Source organism: Furipterus horrens, unplaced genomic scaffold (assembly GCF_987537825.1).
Source record: "Furipterus horrens unplaced genomic scaffold, mFurHor1.1.pri manual_scaffold_1, whole genome shotgun sequence".
In the NCBI taxonomy this organism is placed as follows: Eukaryota; Metazoa; Chordata; class Mammalia; order Chiroptera; family Furipteridae; genus Furipterus; species Furipterus horrens.
This window is the reverse complement of record NW_028327171.1, coordinates 111465740-111487036: the sequence shown is the minus strand read 5'-3', so window position 1 is coordinate 111487036 and position 21297 is coordinate 111465740. Positions and strand designations below refer to the sequence as shown.

The 21297-nt window shown below is 38.9% G+C and overlaps 1 protein-coding gene across 5 annotated transcripts in view; it reads right to left on the bottom strand.

Moving 5' to 3' along the window:
• SENP5 (SUMO specific peptidase 5) overlaps positions 1-21297 on the bottom strand; it is an 83217-nt gene that overhangs the window by 23926 nt on the left and 37994 nt on the right. For 4 of the 5 annotated variants that reach the window (XM_090278355.1, XM_090278363.1, XM_090278338.1 and 1 more), the window contains exons 5-6: positions 21026-21073; positions 16144-16221 (exon numbers count right to left, since the gene is read on the bottom strand). In XM_090278355.1, coding sequence (XP_090134481.1) covers positions 16144-16221; positions 21026-21073 — 126 coding nt within the window. Of the gene's footprint in view, positions 1-16143; positions 16222-16505; positions 16570-21025; positions 21074-21297 lie in introns of those variants that run through there. The other variant, XM_090278374.1, reaches the window with a different exon arrangement.

Genomic DNA, 21297 nt, shown 5'->3' with positions numbered 1-21297 from the left:
GACACAAATAAATGGAAGGATGTACCATGCTTATGGACTGGAAGAATTAATATTGTTAAAATGTCCATACTACCCAGAGCAATAGATAGATTCAATACAATTTCTATAAAACTAGAATAGAATATAGAACTAGAATAATATTAAAGTTTATATCACAAAGACCCTGAATAGGCAAAGCAACCTTGAGAAAGAAAATGTTGGACATACCATGCTTCCTGATTTCAAACAGTACTACAAAGTTACAATAATCAAAACCATATGTACTGGCACAGAAACAGACACATAGGTCAATGGAACAGAATAGAGAGCTCAGAAATAAAACACCTATATGGTCGATTAATCTATGACAAAGGAGGGATGAATACACAATGGGAAAAAGACAGTCTCTTCAATAAATGATTTTGGAAAACTGAACAAATACATGCAAAAATTGAAACTAGACAATTTCCTTATATACAAAAATAAACTCAAAATGGACTAAAGACATGTAAGACCTGAAACCATAAAACTCCTAGAAAAAAGCATAAGCAGTAAACTCTCAATATTTTTTGGATATGTCTCCTCAGGAATGTGCAACAGCAAAAGTAAACAAATGGGACCATATAAAACTAAGAAGATTTGGCACAGATAAGGAAACCATCAAAAAAACTAAAAGGCAACCTCCTGAATGGGAGGAAATATTTTCAAATTATATGTCTAATAGATTAATATCCAAAATATATAATTCATACAACTTGTCAAAAACACAAATAATCCAATTTAAAAATGGACAGAGGCTCTGAACAGACACTTCTTCAAAAAAGACATACAGATGGTCAACAGACACATGAAAAGATGCTCAACATCACTAATCATCAGGGAAATAAATGTACATCAAACCATGAAATATCACCTCATACCTGTTAGAATGACTTATCAAAGACAACTAAGAATAAAAATTGCTTTCCTCTGGTGTGATTCCAACCTGTGCAGCTGTTATGTGAACAGTAGTCACTTATGTCTGTCTGCCTTCTCTCCCACCTAATTGCTTGCCACCATGCGATGGAAGATTTGACGGACATGGACATGAGCCCCCAGAGGCCCCAGGACTATCTTTTCTATTTTTAACTAAAGACCAACAAAGATTATCGCTTTAAGGTGGATAATGATGAAAATGAGCACCAATTATCTTATGAATGGTCATTTTAGGGGCTGGTGCAAAGGATGAATTACACATTGTTGAAGCAAAGGCAATGAATTATGAAGGCAGTCCAATTAAGGTAACACTAGCAGCAACTTTGACAATGTCTGTATAGCCAATGGTTCCCTTAGTGGCTCTGAAATGACACCACCTGTTGTCTTACAGTTGAAGTATGGTCTAGGGCTGTGCATCTTGGCAGACAGCACTTCATAGTTGTGGAGGAAGATGCAGAATCAGAAGATGAAGAGGAGACTTCTGGCCAAGACACGCTGCATCTTCTAACTACTAAGGAATTTACAACCACTTCAAAACTAAAAAAAAAAAAAAAAACCCAGAAAATCTAAATTACAGGGAAGTTCAGCAAAGAAATAAAGAAGAAATAATCAGCCAGAAAGGCAGTAGGAGCGGAGCCGGGATGGAGAGAAAGAGGAGCGGAGCAGTGGCTGCAGGGGTGGTGCTTAGCAGGCAGCATGGCTGGCTGCACAGCTAGAGGCAGCGTGGCTAGTGGGAGCACAGCGGGCAGGTGTGGCTAGCAGTACAGCGACTGTAGCCATGGCAAAAGACACAGTCATACAGTTTAAAACACAGAAGCGATCCCAGTCCCAGACCAGACCAGGTAGCTTGCGGTTCCAGCACCAGGGGAAATAGAGCCACATTGCTTCTGACTATGAAAGCCAGTGGGGGTTGGGGCGAAGGAAGAAGCTACTCGTCTCAAAAAGGAGGCAGCTTCGGATCGCTGGGGGAGGGGGGTGCTGGGTGGAGGGGAGCAAGGGGGAGAAAATTGGAACTGTTGTAACAATATAATCAATAAAAAACATTAAAAAAAAAAAAAAAAAAAAAAAAAAAGGAGGCAGCTTGCTTTGTACAGGAAGGGGGATAAGTGCCCGGAAAAGTGGCAGCAACCGGCACTGTTCCCTCTCAGACCCCTCCCGCACATGCAGCCCCAAAACATGGTGAACAGTCACCAGCACTAACAAATACCTAAGGCTCTGCCCCCTATAATGTAACAGATCTGACAGCCCTATCCAAATCACAGAGGCAAACACAAAAAGCTGTCAAGATGAGACAGAGAAGTATAGCTCAGAAGGTGGGGCAGATCAAGCAAGGTCCCAGTGACACAACTAAGCAATGAGCAGATAAGGAACCTAACAGATGGGGAAATAGCTAATCTAACAGATGCACAGTTTAAGGCACTAGTGATAAAGATGCTCACAGACTTGACAGAAAAGATTAAACAGGATGGGGAAAGAATGAAGGCTATCCTGGGTGGAAATGAAGGAAAATTCATACAGAACAAGTGGTGAAGGAAAGGAAACGAGGGTTCAAATCAACAAATTGAAACACAAGGAAGAAATAAACAGTCAACTAGTACAGAAGGAAGAAATGAAAATTGAAAAAAATGAGAAGAGGCTTAGAAACCTCTGGGATAGCTTTAAATGTGCCAACATCTGAATCATAGGGTTGCCAGAAGGTGAAGAGGGAGAGCAAGAAATGTGAAAAAATAATGAAGGAAAACTTCCCAAATTTGGCAAAGGAAATGGACATATGGATCTAGAAAGCACAGAGTCCCAAACAAACTAGACCCAGGGAGAACCACACCAAGACACATCATAATCAAAATGCCAAAGGTTAAGGATAAGGTTAAGGTTAAGAACCTTAAAAGCAGCAAGAGAGAAGAGGAGAATTACCTACAAAGGGTACCTATAAGACTGTCAACTGATTTCTCAAAAGAAACTTTGCAGGCAAGAAGGGACTGGCAGAAAATATTCAAAGTGATGAAGAGCAAGGACCTACAACCAAGAGTACTCTATCCAGCAAAGCTATCATTCGGAATGGAAGGGCAGAGAAAGTACTTGCCAGACAAGGTAAAGCTGAAGGAGTTCATCATCACCAAGCCATTATATGAAATGTTAAAGTCACTTATTTAAGAAAAAGAGGATCAAAGCTATGAACATTAAAATAAAAACAGTATCACAACTATCAACAACAGAAGCTAAGGAATGGAAACAAAGGCAAACTAAGCAGATAACCAGAGTGGGAACAGAATCATAGGTATGGGGAGCATGTGGGGGGAGGTCAGCTGTGAGGGAGAAGAAGAGAGAAGGAGGGAAACGGTGCAGGAATTAAGCATAGAAGGAGGGTGCAGAATGGACAGGGGGATGTTGAGAAGAGCTTATATGCATGACTCATGGACATGGACTAAGGGGTGGGGATTACTAGAGGAAGGGGGTTGCTGGGTGGAGGGGAGCAAAGGGAAAAGAAACTGTGACAACTGTAACAGCATAATCAATAAAACATCCAAAAAGAAAAGAAGATAATGAAGAGGAAAAAGATGTGAAACTCCTAAGTATACCTGGAAAGCATTCTGCCCTGGAAGTAGCAGCAAGTTTCCATAGAAAGATGATGATGATGGTTTTGATGTGGAGGAAACTGAAGAAAAACCTCCAGTAAAGAAATCTGTATGAGATTCTCCAGCCAAAAATCAAACCAGAATGGAAAAGACTCAAAACCACATCAACCAAAATCAAAAGGTCAAGAATCATTTAAAAAACAAGAAAAAAAACACCGAAAGGACCCTGTCCTATAGAATACATTAAAGCAAAAATGCAAACAAGTATAGGAAAAGATGGTTCTCTTCCTAAAGTGGAAGCTAAGTGCATCAATTATGTGAAGAATTGCTTCCAGATGACCCATCAGGAGGCTATTCAAGATCTCTGGCAGTGGAGGAGGTTTCTTTAAGAAAATAATTAAAAGTTTGTTATAAATTTCCATCATATTTCATACCTGCAACAGTTGATATCTGGCTGTCCTTTTTATAACACAGAGCAGAGCAAGAACTTTCCCTACCATGTCTGATAAATGATGTCCAGGTTCCACTGCCAAGGATGTGTTGTCCAAAATGCCTGTTTAGTTTTTAAAATGTAACACCACCGTCTGCTAGGTTTTAAGCAACTATGAAATGTTACAATAGTAGCGAAGGTCAGACAAATGGAAATGGTGAGGAAACAAAAATATATGTGTGAAATACACTCTTTTAATAAAGTAAGAAAAAAATAAGTGTTGATGAGAATGTGGAGAAAAGGGAACCCTAGTGCCCTATTGGTGAGATTGTAAATTGGTGCAGCCACTATGAAAAACAGTATGGAGATTCCTCAGACATTTAAAAACAGAACTGCCATATGACCCAGCAATTCCACTTATGGGTATTTATCTAAAGAAACTGAAAACACTAATTTAAAAAGATATATGCACCCCTATTTCACTGTAGCATTACTTACAATAGCCAAGATATAGATAAAGAAGATGTGGTATACACAAAAAAGTGGAATGCTATTCAGCATAAAAAAAAGAAAAATCTTACCATTTGTGACAACAAAGATGGACCTAGAGGGTATAGCCACTAAGTGAAATAAGTCAGATAGAAAAATGACAAATACTGTATGATTTCACTTACATGTGAAATCTAAAAACAAAACAAATGAACAAACAAAAACAAAACTCACAGATGCACAGAACAAACTGATTGCTCCCAGAGAGGAGGGATAGGAGGAAGGGCAAAAAAGGTGAAGGGAATTAAGAAGTACAAATTGTGGGTTATAAAATAAATCACAGATGTATAGTGTAGAGCACAAGGAATAGAGTGAATAATATCATAATTGTACAGCAACAGATGTTTACTAGACTTATGGTGATCACTTCATAAGATACCTAACTGCTGAATCAGTATACTATATATCTGAAATGAATATAATATTGTATGTGAACTATAATTTTTTTAAGTGTGGGTGGAAGATTGTATTATTGATCCCAATTATTTATCATCTTACCTATAAGAGAATTATCCAGAACTGCCTATTGTCATGTGGAGAAATACATTCCTGTTAAGTGAGTTGCTTTAACCAATGTTCTGTTAACAGAAGAGAAGTTATGTCATGACCATGCTGAAGCTTTAAGAGCTATCATGTAGCTCTGAGACTGGAATGTCTCAAGATTAGGTGCTGCTCCTTCAGTTTAAGGCCCATTAAAGGAATAAAGATGAGAAACCATAGATTGTCTCCTCAGATGAAGGAAAACCATTTGATAAAACTCAACATCCATTTACGATTAAAAATATCTCAGCAAACTAAGGAGAAAACTTCCTTATCCTTATAAAGAGCACCTACAAAAAAACTCAACAGCTGATATCATAGCTATTAGTGAACAACTCAATGCTTTACTCCTAAGATTCAGTACAAGGCAAAGATGTCCTCTTTCGTTGCTACTATTCAACATTGTTCTAGAAGTCCTAGCGATAAGGCAAGAGAAAGTGACATACGGTTTGGAAAAGAAGAAAGAAAAGTCACTACTTACAAACACGACTGCCTATGAAAACCTCACAGAATATACAAAAACTTCCTAGAACCAGGGAGTGAGTTTGGCAAGGTCATAGGATACAAGGTCAACATACAAAAATTAATTGTATTTTTACATAGTAACAGCAAATAACTAAAAGATAAAATTTTTAAAATTCTGTTTATAACAGTTTCAGAAATATGAAATGCTTAGGGATACATTTAAAAAATATGTACAAGACCTGCACACTAAGAATTACAAAATATTGCTGAGAAAAATTAAAGACCCAAACAAATGGAAAATATGCTGTGACCATTGATTGAAGACATGATATTGTTAAGATATCCATTCTCCCCAAAGGACATACAGATTAAATACAATCCCAATCATAATCTAAGATTTTTTTTTAAGAGAGAGATTCACAAACTGTTTCTAAAATTTATATGAAAATGCAAAGGACGTTGAAATGCCAAAACAATCTGGGAAAAGGAGGATAAAGCTGTCCAACTTAAACTGATTTCAAGACATACTATTAATATACAGTAATTAAGATAGTATAGTATAGTATAAGCATAAGAACAAATAAAGATATCAGTGTAAGAGAATATAGTCCAGAAATACACCCACACATATACGGTCAAAACTGATTTTCTACAAAGTTGCCAAAGTAATTAAACTGGAAAAGAGAAGTCTTTTCAGCAAATGACATTGGAACAACTGGATATTCATATGGAGGGGGGGAAAAAGAACCTGGTCTCTACCTTATGTCTTACACAAAAATTGAGATACATCATACATGTGAATGTAAAACATAAAACTGTAACATTAAAAGAAAGCATTTGAGCAATGAAAGAAAAATACCATATGATATCACTGGATACAGGAGACTTATGAACAACACAAACAAATGAATAAAAATGAACAAGGGACAGAGTTAACAGTTATCGGGTGGAGGAGGGGAGGGAAGAGGGTAAGTAGGGGAAGGGTTTAGTAAAGGAACTAATATAAATAACCCATGGACATGGACAACGGGGTGGGGATTGACTGTGGGAGAAGAGGTGGGCTGGGTAGGGGGGAGCAATGAGGGAAAAAGTGGGACAACTGTAATAGAAAGACAATAAAAATAAAATTTAAAGAAAGCATTTGAGGCAAAGCAAGAACTATAAAAGAAAAAATTATGGTAAATTAGATTTCATCAAAATTTAAAATCTCTGGTCTTGGCTGGTTTGGCTCAGTGGATTGAGTATTGGTCTGTGAACACAAGGGTCACCAGTTTGATTCCCAGTCAGGGCATGTGCCTGGGTTGCAGACCAGGACCCCTGTTGGGGGAATACAAGAGGCAACCCATGGATGTTTCTCTGGTACATCAATGTTTCTCTCTCTCCCTCCCTTCCCCTCTCTCTAAAAATAAATAATAAAATCTTTAAAAAATATTATAAAATATTTTTTTAAATCTCCATTCATCAAAAGACATGGTTAAAAAAAATAAGTAGAGCCCTCAATGATGTGGCTTGGTGGGTTGGGCATTATCCTGCAAACCAAAAGGTTGCCAGTTTAACTCCGGGTCAGGGCACATGCCTAGGTTGTGGGCCAGGACCCCATTTGGGGGTGTGAGAGAGGCAACTGATTGATGTTTCTCTCACACATCTACGTGTCTCTCCCTCTCTTTTTTCCTCCCTTCCCCTCCCTCTAAAAATAAATAAAGTCTTTAAAAAAGAAAAGGTAGAGAAGCCATATACTGAGGGAAAGAAATCATAAAACATAAATCTCACAGACTTATATCCAGAACAAACTAATAATAAGCCTTTCCTTAAATCTTTAAATTTTTTAAAATCCTCACCTGTAGAGTTTTCATTGCTTTAGAGAGAGAAGTGGGAGAGAGAGAAAAAACATGGATATGAGAGAGAAACATCAATCGCCTGTTCCCATATAAATCACAAACAGGGATGGAACTTGCAACCTAGATATAGCCTCTGACAAGGAGGAATTGAAACCCACAACCTTCTGATAAACAAGATGACGCTCCAACCAAGTGAACCGCACTGGCCAGGACTTTAAATTATATCATTCACCTATTTTTGTACTGAGTTGGTAGGGGTCTTTTTCTTATCGATTTGTAGAAGAAGCCCTTTAAAAAAAATAACTTCTGTGACATTGCATATATTTTTCCCAGTTCACTATTTGTCTTTTTACATTGCTATTTGTATATGCAAAATTATTTTTCTTTTTATGTAATTAAGTTTCTTTATAGCACTGAGTTTTAAGCTGTAGAGAGAATGAACTTCACTACTCTTTTTTTTAATTTGTTTGTTTGTTTATTTATTTTTAGAGAGAGGGGAAAGAAGAAAGAGAGGGAGAGAAACATCACTGTGTAGTTGCCTCTCACTCACGCCCCCAACTGGGGACCTGATGTGCAACCTAATCATGTGCCCTGACGGGGAATGGAACCAGGGACACTTGGTTCGCAGGCCAATGCTCAATCCATTGAACCACAGCAGTCAGGACTCTGACTCTTTTTTTTTTTAAGTTCTCTTACAGAGACACCTAGCAGACTTCTGGTCAAAATGGAGGTGTAGGTTAACATGGCTCACCTTCTTGCACAACCACATCAAAATTACAGCTAAACTAAAGAACAGCTATTACTCAGAACCATCAGATATCGAGATGAATGGAAGTCCAACACCTATGGAACTAAAGAAACCACATCCATCCAGGCTGGTAGGAGACGGGGCAGAGTCAGAGACAAGGAATGGGCTGGTCCCACACCCACATGTGGTGGATAAAAATTCCAGAGGGAGCCCTGGCTGGTGTGGCTCAGTGGATTGAGCCTGTGAACTGAAAGGTCGCTGGTTCAAATCCCAGTCAGGGCACATACCTGGGTTGCAGGCCAGGTCCCTAGTTGCGGGTGTATCTCTCACACAGATGTTTTTCTCACATATCAATGTTTCTCTCCTTCTCCCCCTCTCTTTTCCCTCCCTTCCTGGCTCCCTAGGAATAAATTAATTAAATCTTTAAAAAATAAAATTCCAGAGGAATATCTCGGGAGCATGGGGGTCCCAGCCCCATACCAGGGCCCTAGCTCAGGGCTCCAGTGCCAGGAAGATAAGTCACCATAACTTCTAGCTATAAAAACCAGTGGGAATTGAGTGGTGGAAGAAACTACTGGATTCCTACCGAAGCAGTTCCTCTTATAAGGGCCCACACATGTACTTACTAAGACTTACTTCCTCTGAGCTCCCTCTGAACTCCAGCACCAGGATAGCAGCTAGAAAGGGACCAGTGGCATACAGGGAGAAATTGAAGTGTCTCACATTAGGAATAGAGCTGGGGAACAGCTTTATCCCAGACAGAAAGATGAGTAGAGGCCATCAACCCTTTTCTGAGCCCTTCCATGACACAGCCACAGAGCCAGCAAGCTGGCACCATATCTGAGACTCCATCAACCTGGCTCACAGGGCTACATAACCCTGGTGATTTCCTGGAGCTCCACCACACTCAACTGGCTAACGGTGGCCTTTCCATATGAATGGCTGGTCTTGGCTCATGCTTCACAACCTCCTAAATCCTCTCAAATAAGCAACAGTTGGCCTCAGTGAGCTCCCAAACCTGTACCTCCGGCTAAGTGATTTCAGATCTGGCACTAGCAGCAACCAGCCTTGGATCATACCTTGGCTTAACCTGGGAACTTCCAAGCCAGAGACAAGTAGCAGCCATCTACAGACTGCTTTGTAGCTCATGCTGGGTGACCCTAGAAAGAATACTGGTGATTGCTGACCTTGGCCTATACTACCTGGGAAACCTCAGGACCTGTATACACAGTGGACAGCTACAGACCACTTCAGAGGAGCACCACCATCCTGCCCCTGCACAGCTGATCCTCCAGAGATGCAGAAGTTGGTGGTCAGTGGTCACAGCCAGTCCCTGCAGCTGACTGGCCTGGGTAAATCCCTCCCACTGACCTGCCAACAGCAATCAAAGCTCAACTACAAGAGGAGGGTGTATTCAGCCCACACAGAGGGTGCACCTCGAGTACCAGCTTGGGTGATAGGGGAGGCTGAGCGACAGGACCCGACAGAACACCTACTGCATTAGGCCACAGTACCAAGACAGGGAGTCATAGCAGCACTACCCAATACATAGACATAAATGCTGGGAGGCTGCCAAAATAGGAGACAAAGAAACGTGACCCAAATGAAAGAACAGATAAAAACTCCAGAAAAAGAGCTAAATGAAATAAAGATAAGCAATCTATTCATTGCAGAGTTCGAAACACTGGTTATAAGGATGCTCAAGGAACTTAGTGAGGACCTCAACAGCATAAAAAAGATCCAGTCAGAAACGAAGGATATACTAATTGAAACAAAGAACAATTTACAGGGAAACAACAGTAGAGTGGATGAAACCAAGAATCAAGTCAGTGATTTGGAACGTAAGGAAGAAAAAAACAACCAATTAGAACAAGAAGAAGAAAAAAGAATCCAAACAAAAATGAGGATAGTATAAGGAGCCTCTTGGTCAACTTCAAGAGGTCCAACATTCACATCATAGGGGTGCCAGAAGGAGAAGTGAAAGAGCAAGAAATTGGAAACCTGCCTGAAAGAAAACTTGCCTAGTTTGGTGAAGGAAATAGACATGCAAGTCCAGGAAGCACAGAGAGTCCCAAACAACGGGGATGCAAAGACTGACTTCTCAAAAGAAACTTTGTAAGCTAGAAGGGATTGGGAAGACATATTCAAAGTCATGAAAAGCAGGGACCTACAGCCAAGATTACTCTACCCAGCAAAGCTATCGTTTAGAATCTAAGCGCAGGTAAAGAGCTTCACAGACAAGAAAAAACTCAAGGAGTTAATCATCACTAAACCATTATTATATGAAATGTTAAAGGGACTTATTTAAGAAAAAGAGGAAGATCGAAACTAGGAACAATAAAATGGCAAAGAATACATATCTATCAACAATTGAATCTAAAAAACAAACTAAGCAAACAAGAAGAACAGAGACAGGATCATGGATGTGGAGAGCGTTTTGATGGTTGCCAGATGGGAGTGGGTTTTGAGGGGATGGGTGAAGATGTGAGGGGATTAAGAAGTACAAATTGGTAGTTACAGATTAGCCATGAGGATGTAAAGAACAGCATAGGGAGTACAGTTGCCTAAGAACTTACACACATGGCCCATAGACATGAACAATGGTAGGGGGATTGCCTGAGAGAGTGGGGGGTGCTGGGTGGAGGGGACAAAGGGGTAAAAATCAGGACAACTATAACAGCATAATCAATGAATCATAATTTTAAAAAAATTCTCTTACAAACTCTTAATACTTTCACTGCTTCATTTTATTACATTTAAATTCTTAGTTAGCCCTGGCTGTTGTGGCTCAGTGGATTGAGCACCAAGCTGTGAACCAAAAGGTCACTGGTTCAATTCCCAGTCAGGGTACATGCCTGGGTTGTGGGCCAGGTCCTTAGTTGGGGGATGTGTGAGAGGCAACTGATTGATGTTTCCCTCCCTCTCTTTCTCCCTTCCTTCCCCTCTCTCTGAAAATAAATAAAATCTTTGAAAAAAAATTTTATTCTGTCATTTATCTTAATCTAATTAAGTGAACACTTAATTTTTCTATTTTTCACTATTTTCCTTAATAATACAGGCGTTTGTGGCCATTAACTTTCTCTTCAAAACAGCTCTTCATAGTGGTTGGTAAGATGTTTTCCCCTTTCTATCACTTTCAAGATAGTTTGTATATGATTTCCTTTTGGATCCAAGTGTTATATCTAGTAATGTGTATATCTGTAAAGTCTTCAAATTAAGATTTTTAATCCCCTTTTATTATTTATTTCAACTAGACTGAATTGTGATCAAGAAATAATATATGTAATAATTTTCTTTGTATGCATGTACACAATCAATTTTTACTAATGTTCCTTAAAGGAATAAACATGTATTTTCTTTCTGAGGGGAATAAAGATCTAGTATTTATCTATAAACCAAATGAATTGGTTGTATTCTTTAATTCTTATTTATGATCTTCTTTTTCTATTAGATTTGTCCAACTATGAGAGAGGTCTCCCACTACCACTATTTTATCAAAGTATTCATGCTTCTATATATTGAAGTTATATAGTTTATTTTTCACCTTAAATTCTATCTCAAATGTTATTAATACTACTATTCCTTTGCATGTGCACACCCGTGTGTGTGTGTATGAGAGAGAGACTCCTTTTTTCTGGTTTGCATCTGCCTAGTACTCCTTTAACTGTCATTTTATTTTCAACCTTGCTTTTTCATATTATTTTGTTTCTTATATATAGCATATAGATGGATTTTGTGACTTAACCCACTCTGAAAGTATCCAGGACAGAATAATTTAATTCATTCTATTTAATGAAATGACTCACATATTTGATTTTAGTCTTTTCTCTCATTTATTTTTCCATGAGTGTACAGATATACCTCATTTATTGCTCTTCACTTTACTGTGCTTTGCAGATATTGTGTTTTTGACAAATTGAAGGTTTATGGCAACCCTACACTGAGCAAGTCTATTGGTGCCATTTTCGAACAGGCTTGGATGGTTGGCATTTTTTAGCAATAAAGAATTTTCAAATTAAGGTATGTAATGTACATTGATTTCTTAGACATATGCTATTGCACACTTAATAGACTACAGTATAGTGTTAACATAACTTTTACATCACTTGGAAACCAAAAAATTTGTGTGAATCACTTTACTTTATTGCAGTAGTCTAGAACTGAAGCTACAATATCTCCAAGGTATGCCTGTATTTTTCCATGCTATTTATAACCTTTCTTAGTCCACACAGCATATGATCACTTTTCCTCATCTACATAACTTTTCCTGGTTAAGTAGCATCCTATTAAATGGATGTGTATTTTTAATTTCACCAATCCCTACTAATTAGTTTTCCTCCATTTCTTTTTTTATCCTCACCTGAGGACATGCTGATTTTAGAGAGAGGGGGTAAAGGAGGGAGAGAGATATGGAGAGACACATCAAGGTGAGAGAGAAACATCGACTGGTTGTCTCTCATACAACATGTAACCTAGGTACAGTCCGTGACTGGGAACTGGACCCACGGCCTTTCAGTTTACAGGATATGCTCCAACCACCTGAGCCACAGCCAGAGCTGTCCTCTTTTCTAATATGTACACCACTACAGCCCAGCCAGTAGTACAGCCACAAACTTAAAAGTCATCTTTCCAACTTCCTTCTCCTCTATCCCCATAACCAATCCATCACCAAATCCTGTTAATTTTAATTCCTAGATCCCATTCATATTTGTGTACATTGTCCATCTCTCTTGCTACCATTCTAATCCAAAATACCATCAATTTGTAATGGCCTCCAGTTCTACCCACATCAACTTTGCTCCCACATTCATCCATCTTTCTCAGTGCTGCTAGACTACAAATAGGATAATGTCACTTAAAAGCTTTAAACAGATTCCTATGCATTTAGGATAAAATTCAAAAAAACAGACCTCAAGGCCCTATATCTCTGGATCAGGTCCACTTCATACTCATCTCTTCTTTGCTCTCTGCATTCCAACTACACTAGTCTTCTCCCATGCTTCTACCATCACATATAATAATGATTATCACTTACTGTGTGTTTACATGTGTTATCTCATTTATCCTCAGCACAAGGTAAATACTATTGATATTACTTTTTTTAAAATTATATTTTATTTTATTAGTTATGCTATTTCAATTATCCTGACTTTTCCCCCTTTGCCCGCTCCACCCAGCACCCCCACTCCCTCAGGCAATCCCCCCACCATTATTCATGTCTATGGGTCATGTTCTTAGGCAACTGTATTCCCTATGCTGTTCTTTACATCCCCATGGCTAATCTGTAACTACCAATTTGTACTTCTTAATCCCCTCACATCTTCACCCATCCCCTCAAAACCCACTCCCATCTGGCAACCATCAAAACGCTCTCCACATCCATGATCCTGTCTCTGTTCTTCTTGTTTGCTTAGTTTGTTTTTTAGATTCAATTGTTGATAGATATGTATTCTTTGCCATTTTATTGTTCCTAGTTTCGATCTTCCTCTTTTTCTTAAATAAGTCCCTTTAACATTTCATATAATAATGGTTTAGTGATGATTAACTCCTTGAGTTTTTTCTTGTCTGTGAAGCTCTTTACCTGCGCTTAGATTCTAAACGATAGCTTTGCTGGGTAGAGCAATCTTGGCTGTAGGTCCCTGCTTTTCATGACTTTGAATATGTCTTCCCAATCCCTTCTAGCTTACAAAGTTTCTTTTGAGAAGTCAGTCTTTGCATCCCCGTTGTTTGGGACTCTCTGTGCTTCCTGGACTTGCATGTCTATTTCCTTCACCAAACTAGGCAAGTTTTCTTTCAGGCAGGTTTCCAATTTCTTGCTCTTTCACTTCTCCTTCTGGCACCCCTATGATGTGAATGTTGGACCTCTTGAAGTTGACCAAGAGGCTCCTTATACTATCCTCATTTTTGTTTGGATTCTTTTTTCTTCTTCTTGTTCTAATTGGTTGTTTTTTTCTTCCTTATGTTCCAAATCACTGACTTGATTCTTGGTTTCATCCACTCTACTGTTGTTTCCCTGTAAATTGTTCTTTGCTTCAATTAGTAAGTATATCCTTCGTTTCTGACTGGATCTTTTTTATGCTGTTGAGGTCCTCACTAAGTTCCTTGAGCATCCTTATAACCAGTGTTTTGAACTCTGCAATGAATAGATTGCTTATCTTCATTTCATTTAGCTCTTTTTCTGGAGTTTTCATCTGTTCTTTCACCTGAGTCCTGTTTCTTTTTCTCATTTTGGCAGCCTCCTTTTTTATAGATGAGGAAACTGGAGCATATAAAAATCAAGTAATTTGCCCAAGGTCTTACAACTAATTAAGTGGGTAAACTAGGATCTGAACCCAGGTCTGATTCCTGAGTTCATTATACCTATTTCCCCAGATTTGCGCTCTTCAACAATATTTAATTTATGTTGACACTATTAAGATCTCTTGCATGACAATGTTCATTCAGGTGTTTTGGCTGGTGTGGCTCAGTGGATTGAGCGGCCTGCGAACCGAAAGGTCGCTGGCTCAATTCCCTGTCTGGGCACATGCCTGGGTTGCAGGCCAGGTTCCCAGTTGAGGATGTGCTAGAGGCAACCAACTGATGGTTCTTTCCCTCTCTACCTCCCTTTCCTCTCTCTCTGAAAAATAAATAAAATGTTCTTTTTAAGTTATCTCCATCCACAACTACTTAACACAAGAGTTACTGTTAATTTTGCTAACCCATTCAGTATAAAAAGTAAAAAGTTATATCTCTATGACTGTAGAATTTGAACTTGTTGGTAATTTTGTCAAAATATCAAAAATAGAGCACTGGCTGGTGTGGCTCAGTGGAATGAGCACTGGCCTGCGAACCAAAGGGTCACTGGTTTGATTCTCAGTCAGGGCACATGCCAGGTCCCCAGCTAGGGGTGTGCAAGAGGCAACCACACATTGATGTTTCTTTCCCTCTCTTTCTCCATCCTTTCCCCTCTCTCTAAAAATAAATAAATAGAGAAGAAACTTGGCAGGCAAGAAGGGACTGGCAAGAAGAATTCAATGGGATGAAAAGCAAGGACCTACAACCAAGATTACTCTATTCAGCAAAGCTATCATTTAGAATGAAAGGGCAGATAAAGTGCTTTCCAGACAAGGTAAAGCTAAAAGAGTTCATCATCACCAAGCTATTATTATTTGAAGTGTCAAAAGGACTTATTTAACAGAAAGAGGATCAAAACTATGAACACTAAAATGACAACACATTCAACAACTATCAACAACTGAATCTAAAAAACAAAAGCAAACTAAGCAAACAACTGGAGCTGGAACAGAGTCATAGATATGAAGATCATATGGAGGGTTATCAGTTGGGAGGGGGGAGGAGGAGAAATGGGGAAATGGTGCAAGGATTAAGAAGCATAATTGGTTAGTACAAAATAGACAGGGGGAAGTGAAGAATAATATAGGAAAGGGTGAAGCCAAAGAACTTATATGCATGACCCATGGACATGAACTAAGGGGGGTGGAATTGCTGGGGGGAAGGGGGTACTGAGCAGAGGGGAGCAAAGGGGATAAAATTGGGACTATTGTAACAACGTAATCAATAAAATATACTTAAAATTTAAAAAATAAATAAAAAAATAAAAATAAATAAATAAATATTGTTTAAAAAATATCAAAGATAGAATATAAATGGACTTTTAAATGTTTCTGGCATAGTCAATGGATATAGAGATAAATTAAGATTGAAAGGAATTTTAGAGATTTCTGATTTATCATTTTGATAAATAAGCAATCTAAAGCCCACACAAATTAAGTTGTCTTATCCAAGCACATTAAGCTAATTGCAATGCAAATCATTAACTTCTGCCCAGTGCTTTATTATAGCACATTCCAGTTAAGTAGATAAGTTTAATTTTACTAGTGTCTTACCTTTTGAACAAAATTTAAAAGAAACAATAAAAAACTATCTCACTGAAGAATCTGTTTCTAATTAACATCATATTGGTAATAAAGTTCTTATCCTCTCACTCAAAGTGACTTATCATCTGCATTTCAAATTTAGAATAAAAAGAAATAAAGAAAATACCTTTTTAGTCCATCTTTTTACTCCATTATATCCTTTGGTTACCAGCTGTCTATGAAAAAAGCTGTTGAAGAAATGAACCTAGAAGAGACATCAAATACAAGCACCAAAATTATTAGTCTGTGCCCAGATTTAACTTCAAAAAAAAAAAGAAAAGGAAATTTAAAAATTCTTGACTATACTATAGACAAAATGATGAGAAGTTTCTTTTCTAAAATAATAATCAAAAATATAGAAAATATATTATATGATTTACAGAAGATTATGTTCAAATTCTCACTAGAATGACCTTATAGCTATGGTCTATAGTTAGAACTGGAGTGGGCAATAAATAGATTACCTGAATTCAGTCAAGTAGAGAAGCAATCTGACAGATTTCTCCAAATCACGTAATAAAGTTGAAAGAGGCTATGATATGATTACCTTGAACTAAAGGGATATATAGATTAGGAAAACTAACCTCATATGAAGAATGTAAATTTGAAGACTCTTATTGTCATTGTAACTTTAAAAAGGCCTTAGCTTAATAATTTCTAGCATTGAAAGAATTACTCTGGTCATATGGAACATCATGTCCTGCATCCTTGGCTTCAAAGTCCTGGCTTATAAATTAGTATCAGCTCACCTGAGATAGCAAAGCATTGTGGTCTTAAAGTGTTTACCGAGAAACTTTTACTTACTCATGATGAAAAACTTGTCTTACTGCTGAGGTTCTCAGGATGTGGTCACCAGACCACATTTTACCAGCATTTCCTGGGAACTTGCCAAAATGCAAATCCTGAGGTCCTACACCAGATCTACTAAAGCACAAATTCTGAGGATGGGGCTCAGCAATCTGGTTGCATAAGCCTTCCAGAGAATTCTGATGCACATTTATTTTGAGAACTACGTAGCTTAAGATATAGATTAAAAAAAGATTAATCTTTGAATCTCAATTCTAAAACTTTGCATGCATCAGATTCTGAAATGCAATCTGACAAACTAGCCTCATGATTCCAATTTAAATTGTATAACATATTTGTGATTTTAAGTGGAAAGTTATGACATTTTGTCTATATTCATAAATAGTGTAGAATCTGAGACTCATTACATTATCTGCTTAAACTAATAGACTTATAAAAGTTTATAAAGTACTTCAAAGGGTTTTGCTTTTTGAAACCAAAGGCTGCTCACCAAGCAATCAGAGTACTCAGAAAGAAAATATATTAAGTTAAAAAGTTTTAATATGGAACTAAGTTCTTAAGGGAATTTTACAATGTATGGAGGTTAGTTTGTATTTGAACTGAGATTCAAAGATTAATCCAAGATGAAGTGAAAATAAATACTACTTTACCATTTGGTTTTTAATCCTCATCCCCCAGGACATTTTTTTCACTGCTTTTATAGGGAGTAGAAGGGAGAGAGGAAGGAAGAGAGAGAAATATCAAAGCAAGAGAAAAGCATCAATTGGTTGCCTCCCTTATGTTCCCGGACTCGGTATCAGTTCCAGACCAGGGATCGCCAATTGTACCTGTCCAGACTAGGCTCGCACACGCCTATGCCTATGCCTGCAGCAGGGATCAATCCACAGCTTACGTATGTGCCCTGAATGGGAATCAAACCACCACTTTTCGGTTATGGGATGACACTCTAACAGAGCCACACCAGCCAGGGAACTTTACCAGTTTTTTAAAGAGAGTAAGACTAAGTTAAATTGAAAAGCTTAAAGTAGCCCTGACTGGTATGGCTTGGTTGGTTGCGCACTGTCATCAGCAAAGAGGTCGCTGATTCAATTCCCGGTCAGGGCACATCCCTGGATTGCTGCTCAGTCCTCAGTCGGGGTGTGTACAAGAGGCAACAGATTCATGTTTCTCTCATACAAGGATATTTCTCTCCCTCTCTTTCTCCCTCACTGCCCCACTAAAAATAAATTAATTAATTAAATAAAAAGCTTAAAACAAATAGTCCTTTCTGTGCATCTGCTACCAAAAAAAAAAAATTCAAGATATCAAAAAACATACCCACTTTGTTTTTTGCTTGTTTTTAGAGAGAGGGAAATGGAGAAAGAAAAAAACATTGATTGGTTGCCTTCAACTGGGGACTTGACCCACAACCCAGGCATGTGCCCAGAGTGGGAATCAAACCAGTGACCCTTCAGTTTGCTGGGCGATGCACAACCCACTGAGCCATACCAGTCAGGGTAAACATACTCACTTTGAAACAAATAAGTACGATAACACTGGCATCATGACATCCTTATGCAGAAGTGATTTCGTAGAACGTAAGCCCAATCCCAGCACATAAGACAAAATGTAGCCCTTTTTATTTTTTAAAAAAATTTATTTATTTACTTTTAGAATGAGGGGGAGGGAGGAAGAAAGGGAGAGAAACATTGATGTGTGAAAGAAACATCAATGGGTTTTGCCTCTCACACATGCCCCAACCAGGGACCTGGCCAACAACTCATGCATGTGTCCTAACCAGGAATCGAACCAGCAACCTTTCATTCTTCAGTACGACACTCAACCAGTTGAGCCACACCAGTCAGAACTATATAACCCTTTTTAAAACTCTAAGGAACATCAGCCCTGGCCATTGGGGCTCAGTTGATTGGACGTTGCCTGCAAATTGAAAAAGTTGTGGGCTTGATTCCTGGGCAGGGCACACGCCTGGGTTGAGGTGCATGCAAGAGGCAATCTATCAACGTCTCTTAATGTTTCTCTCCCTCTCTTTCTCCTTCCCTTCCCCTCTCTGTAGAATCAATAAAGGAAAAAAAAACCCTAAGGAATATCAAATAATTACATAAAGTTTGTTTGTTAGTTTTCTAAAACAAGGACTCTCCTAAAAGAAGAGTAGGTTTGGACTTCCGGCCAAGATAAAAGGCGTAGACAGACACACTGCATCTCCCTCCACAACTAAGAAGGACTACAACTACCTCAAAACTAGAAACAACAAGAAGTTCCAGAAAATCAAACTGCATGGAAGTACAACAAACAAAGATATAAAGAAGAAATACTCATCCAGACAGGTAGGAGGGGCGGAGCCGGGGCAGAGAGGACGCAGTGTGGTGGTGGCAGCAGCCGCAGGAACGGCAGGCCGGCGGAAAGCACAGTTACACATTTTAAAAAGGCAGGAGGGACACCTAGGGAGCATTCCCAGCTCCCCACCAGAACACACGGCTCATGGTCCCAGCACCAGAGAAAAATCAAGCCTCATTGCTTCTGACTGTGAAAACTAGTGGGGGTTGGGGTGGAGGCAGAAACTGCTGGTCTCTCAGCAGAGTCCACTTGTTTAAAGGGCCCCCATGGTCCTAGAAAGTCCGCAGAACCATCCACTCTGGGAATGACAGCCAGGGCAACAGCTAGAGAGGTGCCAGACCCTTACAGAAGTGGGTGAAGTGCCTGGAAAAGGGACAAGTGCTGGCAAGTGGCATTATTCCCTCTCAACCCCCCACCCCACATACAGCGCCACAACATGGTGAAACAAGTTGCCCTGTACTGACGAATCCCTAAGGCTCCGCCCCTTACAAAGTAACAGGAGCGACAGCTCTACCTAAGACACAGAGGCAAACAAACACAGGAGCCTGTCAAGGTGAGGAGAAGAGAAGTATGACTCAAAAGAGTGAATGAGTCAAGGTTCCAGTGGGAGAACTAAGCAACAACGAGATAACCAACCTAACAAATGAGAAGAGAGCCAACCTAACAGACACAGAATTCCAAACACTAGTGATAAAGATGCTCACAGGCTTGACAGATATGCTTGAGTACGGCAAACGCATAAGAGAAGTGAAGGCTATGCTAAATGAAACGAAGGAAAATCCACACAAAACCAATGGTGAAGGGAAGGAAACCGGGGTTCAAATCAATTATTTGGAACATAAGGAAGAAAAAAACAGTCAACCAATACAGAATGAAGAAACAAGAATTGAAAAAAACTGAGGAGAGGCTTGGGAACCTCTGTGACAACTTTAAACATGCCAACATCTGAATCATAGGGGTGCCAGAACGAGAAGAGGAACAGCAAGAAATTGAAAACTTATGTGAAAAAATAATGAAGAAAAACTTCCCAAATTCGGCAAAGGAAATAGACATACAAATCCAGGAAGCATGGAGAGTCCTGGGCGAGCTGTACCCAGAGGGGACCACACCAAGACACATCACAATTAAAATGCCAAAGGTGAAAGATAAAGAGAGAATCCTAAAAGCAGCAAGAGAGAAGTGAAGAGTTGCTACAAAGGGGTGCCTATAAGATTATCAGCTGATTTCTCAAAAGGAACTTTGCAGGCAAGAAGGGACTGGCAAGCAGTAGTCAAAGTGATGAAAAGCAAGGACCTACAACCAAGATTACTTTATCCAGCAAAGCTGTCATTTAGAATGGAAGGGCAGATAAAGTGCTTCCTAGACAAGGTAAAGCTAAAAGAGTTCATCATCACCAAGCCATTATTATATGAAATATCATAGGGACTTAAGAAAAAGATCAAAATTATGAACACTAAAATGATAACAAACTCACAACTATCAACAACTGAATCTAAAAAGTAAAAACAAAATCCAACTAAGCAAACCAGAATAGGAACAGAAACATAAGTATGGGGATCATTTGGAGGGTTATCAGTTGGGAGGGGGAAGGGGGAGAAATGGGGAAATGGTGCAGGGATTAAGAAGCATAATCAGTTGGTACAAAATAGATGGGGAAGTTAATAATAATATAGGAAAGGGTGAAGCCAAAGAATTTATATGCATAACCCATGGACATAAGTAAGGGGGGGTGGGATTGCTGGAGGGCAGGGGGGTGCTTGGCAGAGGGGAGCAAAGGGGAAAAAGAGTTGGAACTACTGTGATAACATAATAAAATATACTTAAAAAAAAGAGAGAGAAAAAAAAAAGAAGAGTAAGTTTTCACTTACTTTGTCTGGGACTGCATCCATTATCAGCTCACCATACATATTAATGACCTATAAAAAAATCAACATAAAAGCAGCTTTTATGTTGCTACAACTCAAAACATCCCACTCAGAATGAATAACATAATATACTGCTAACAATAATCAAACCTTTTGGATAGTGAGGTTAGTGAGTCACTTCAGTAAGTAATAAAGAATCCTTGAATCCAAAAGATAGTTGTGAGGCCAACCCAGAAGGTATTAATTATACTTTATTTCCCAACATCCTCTGCAAC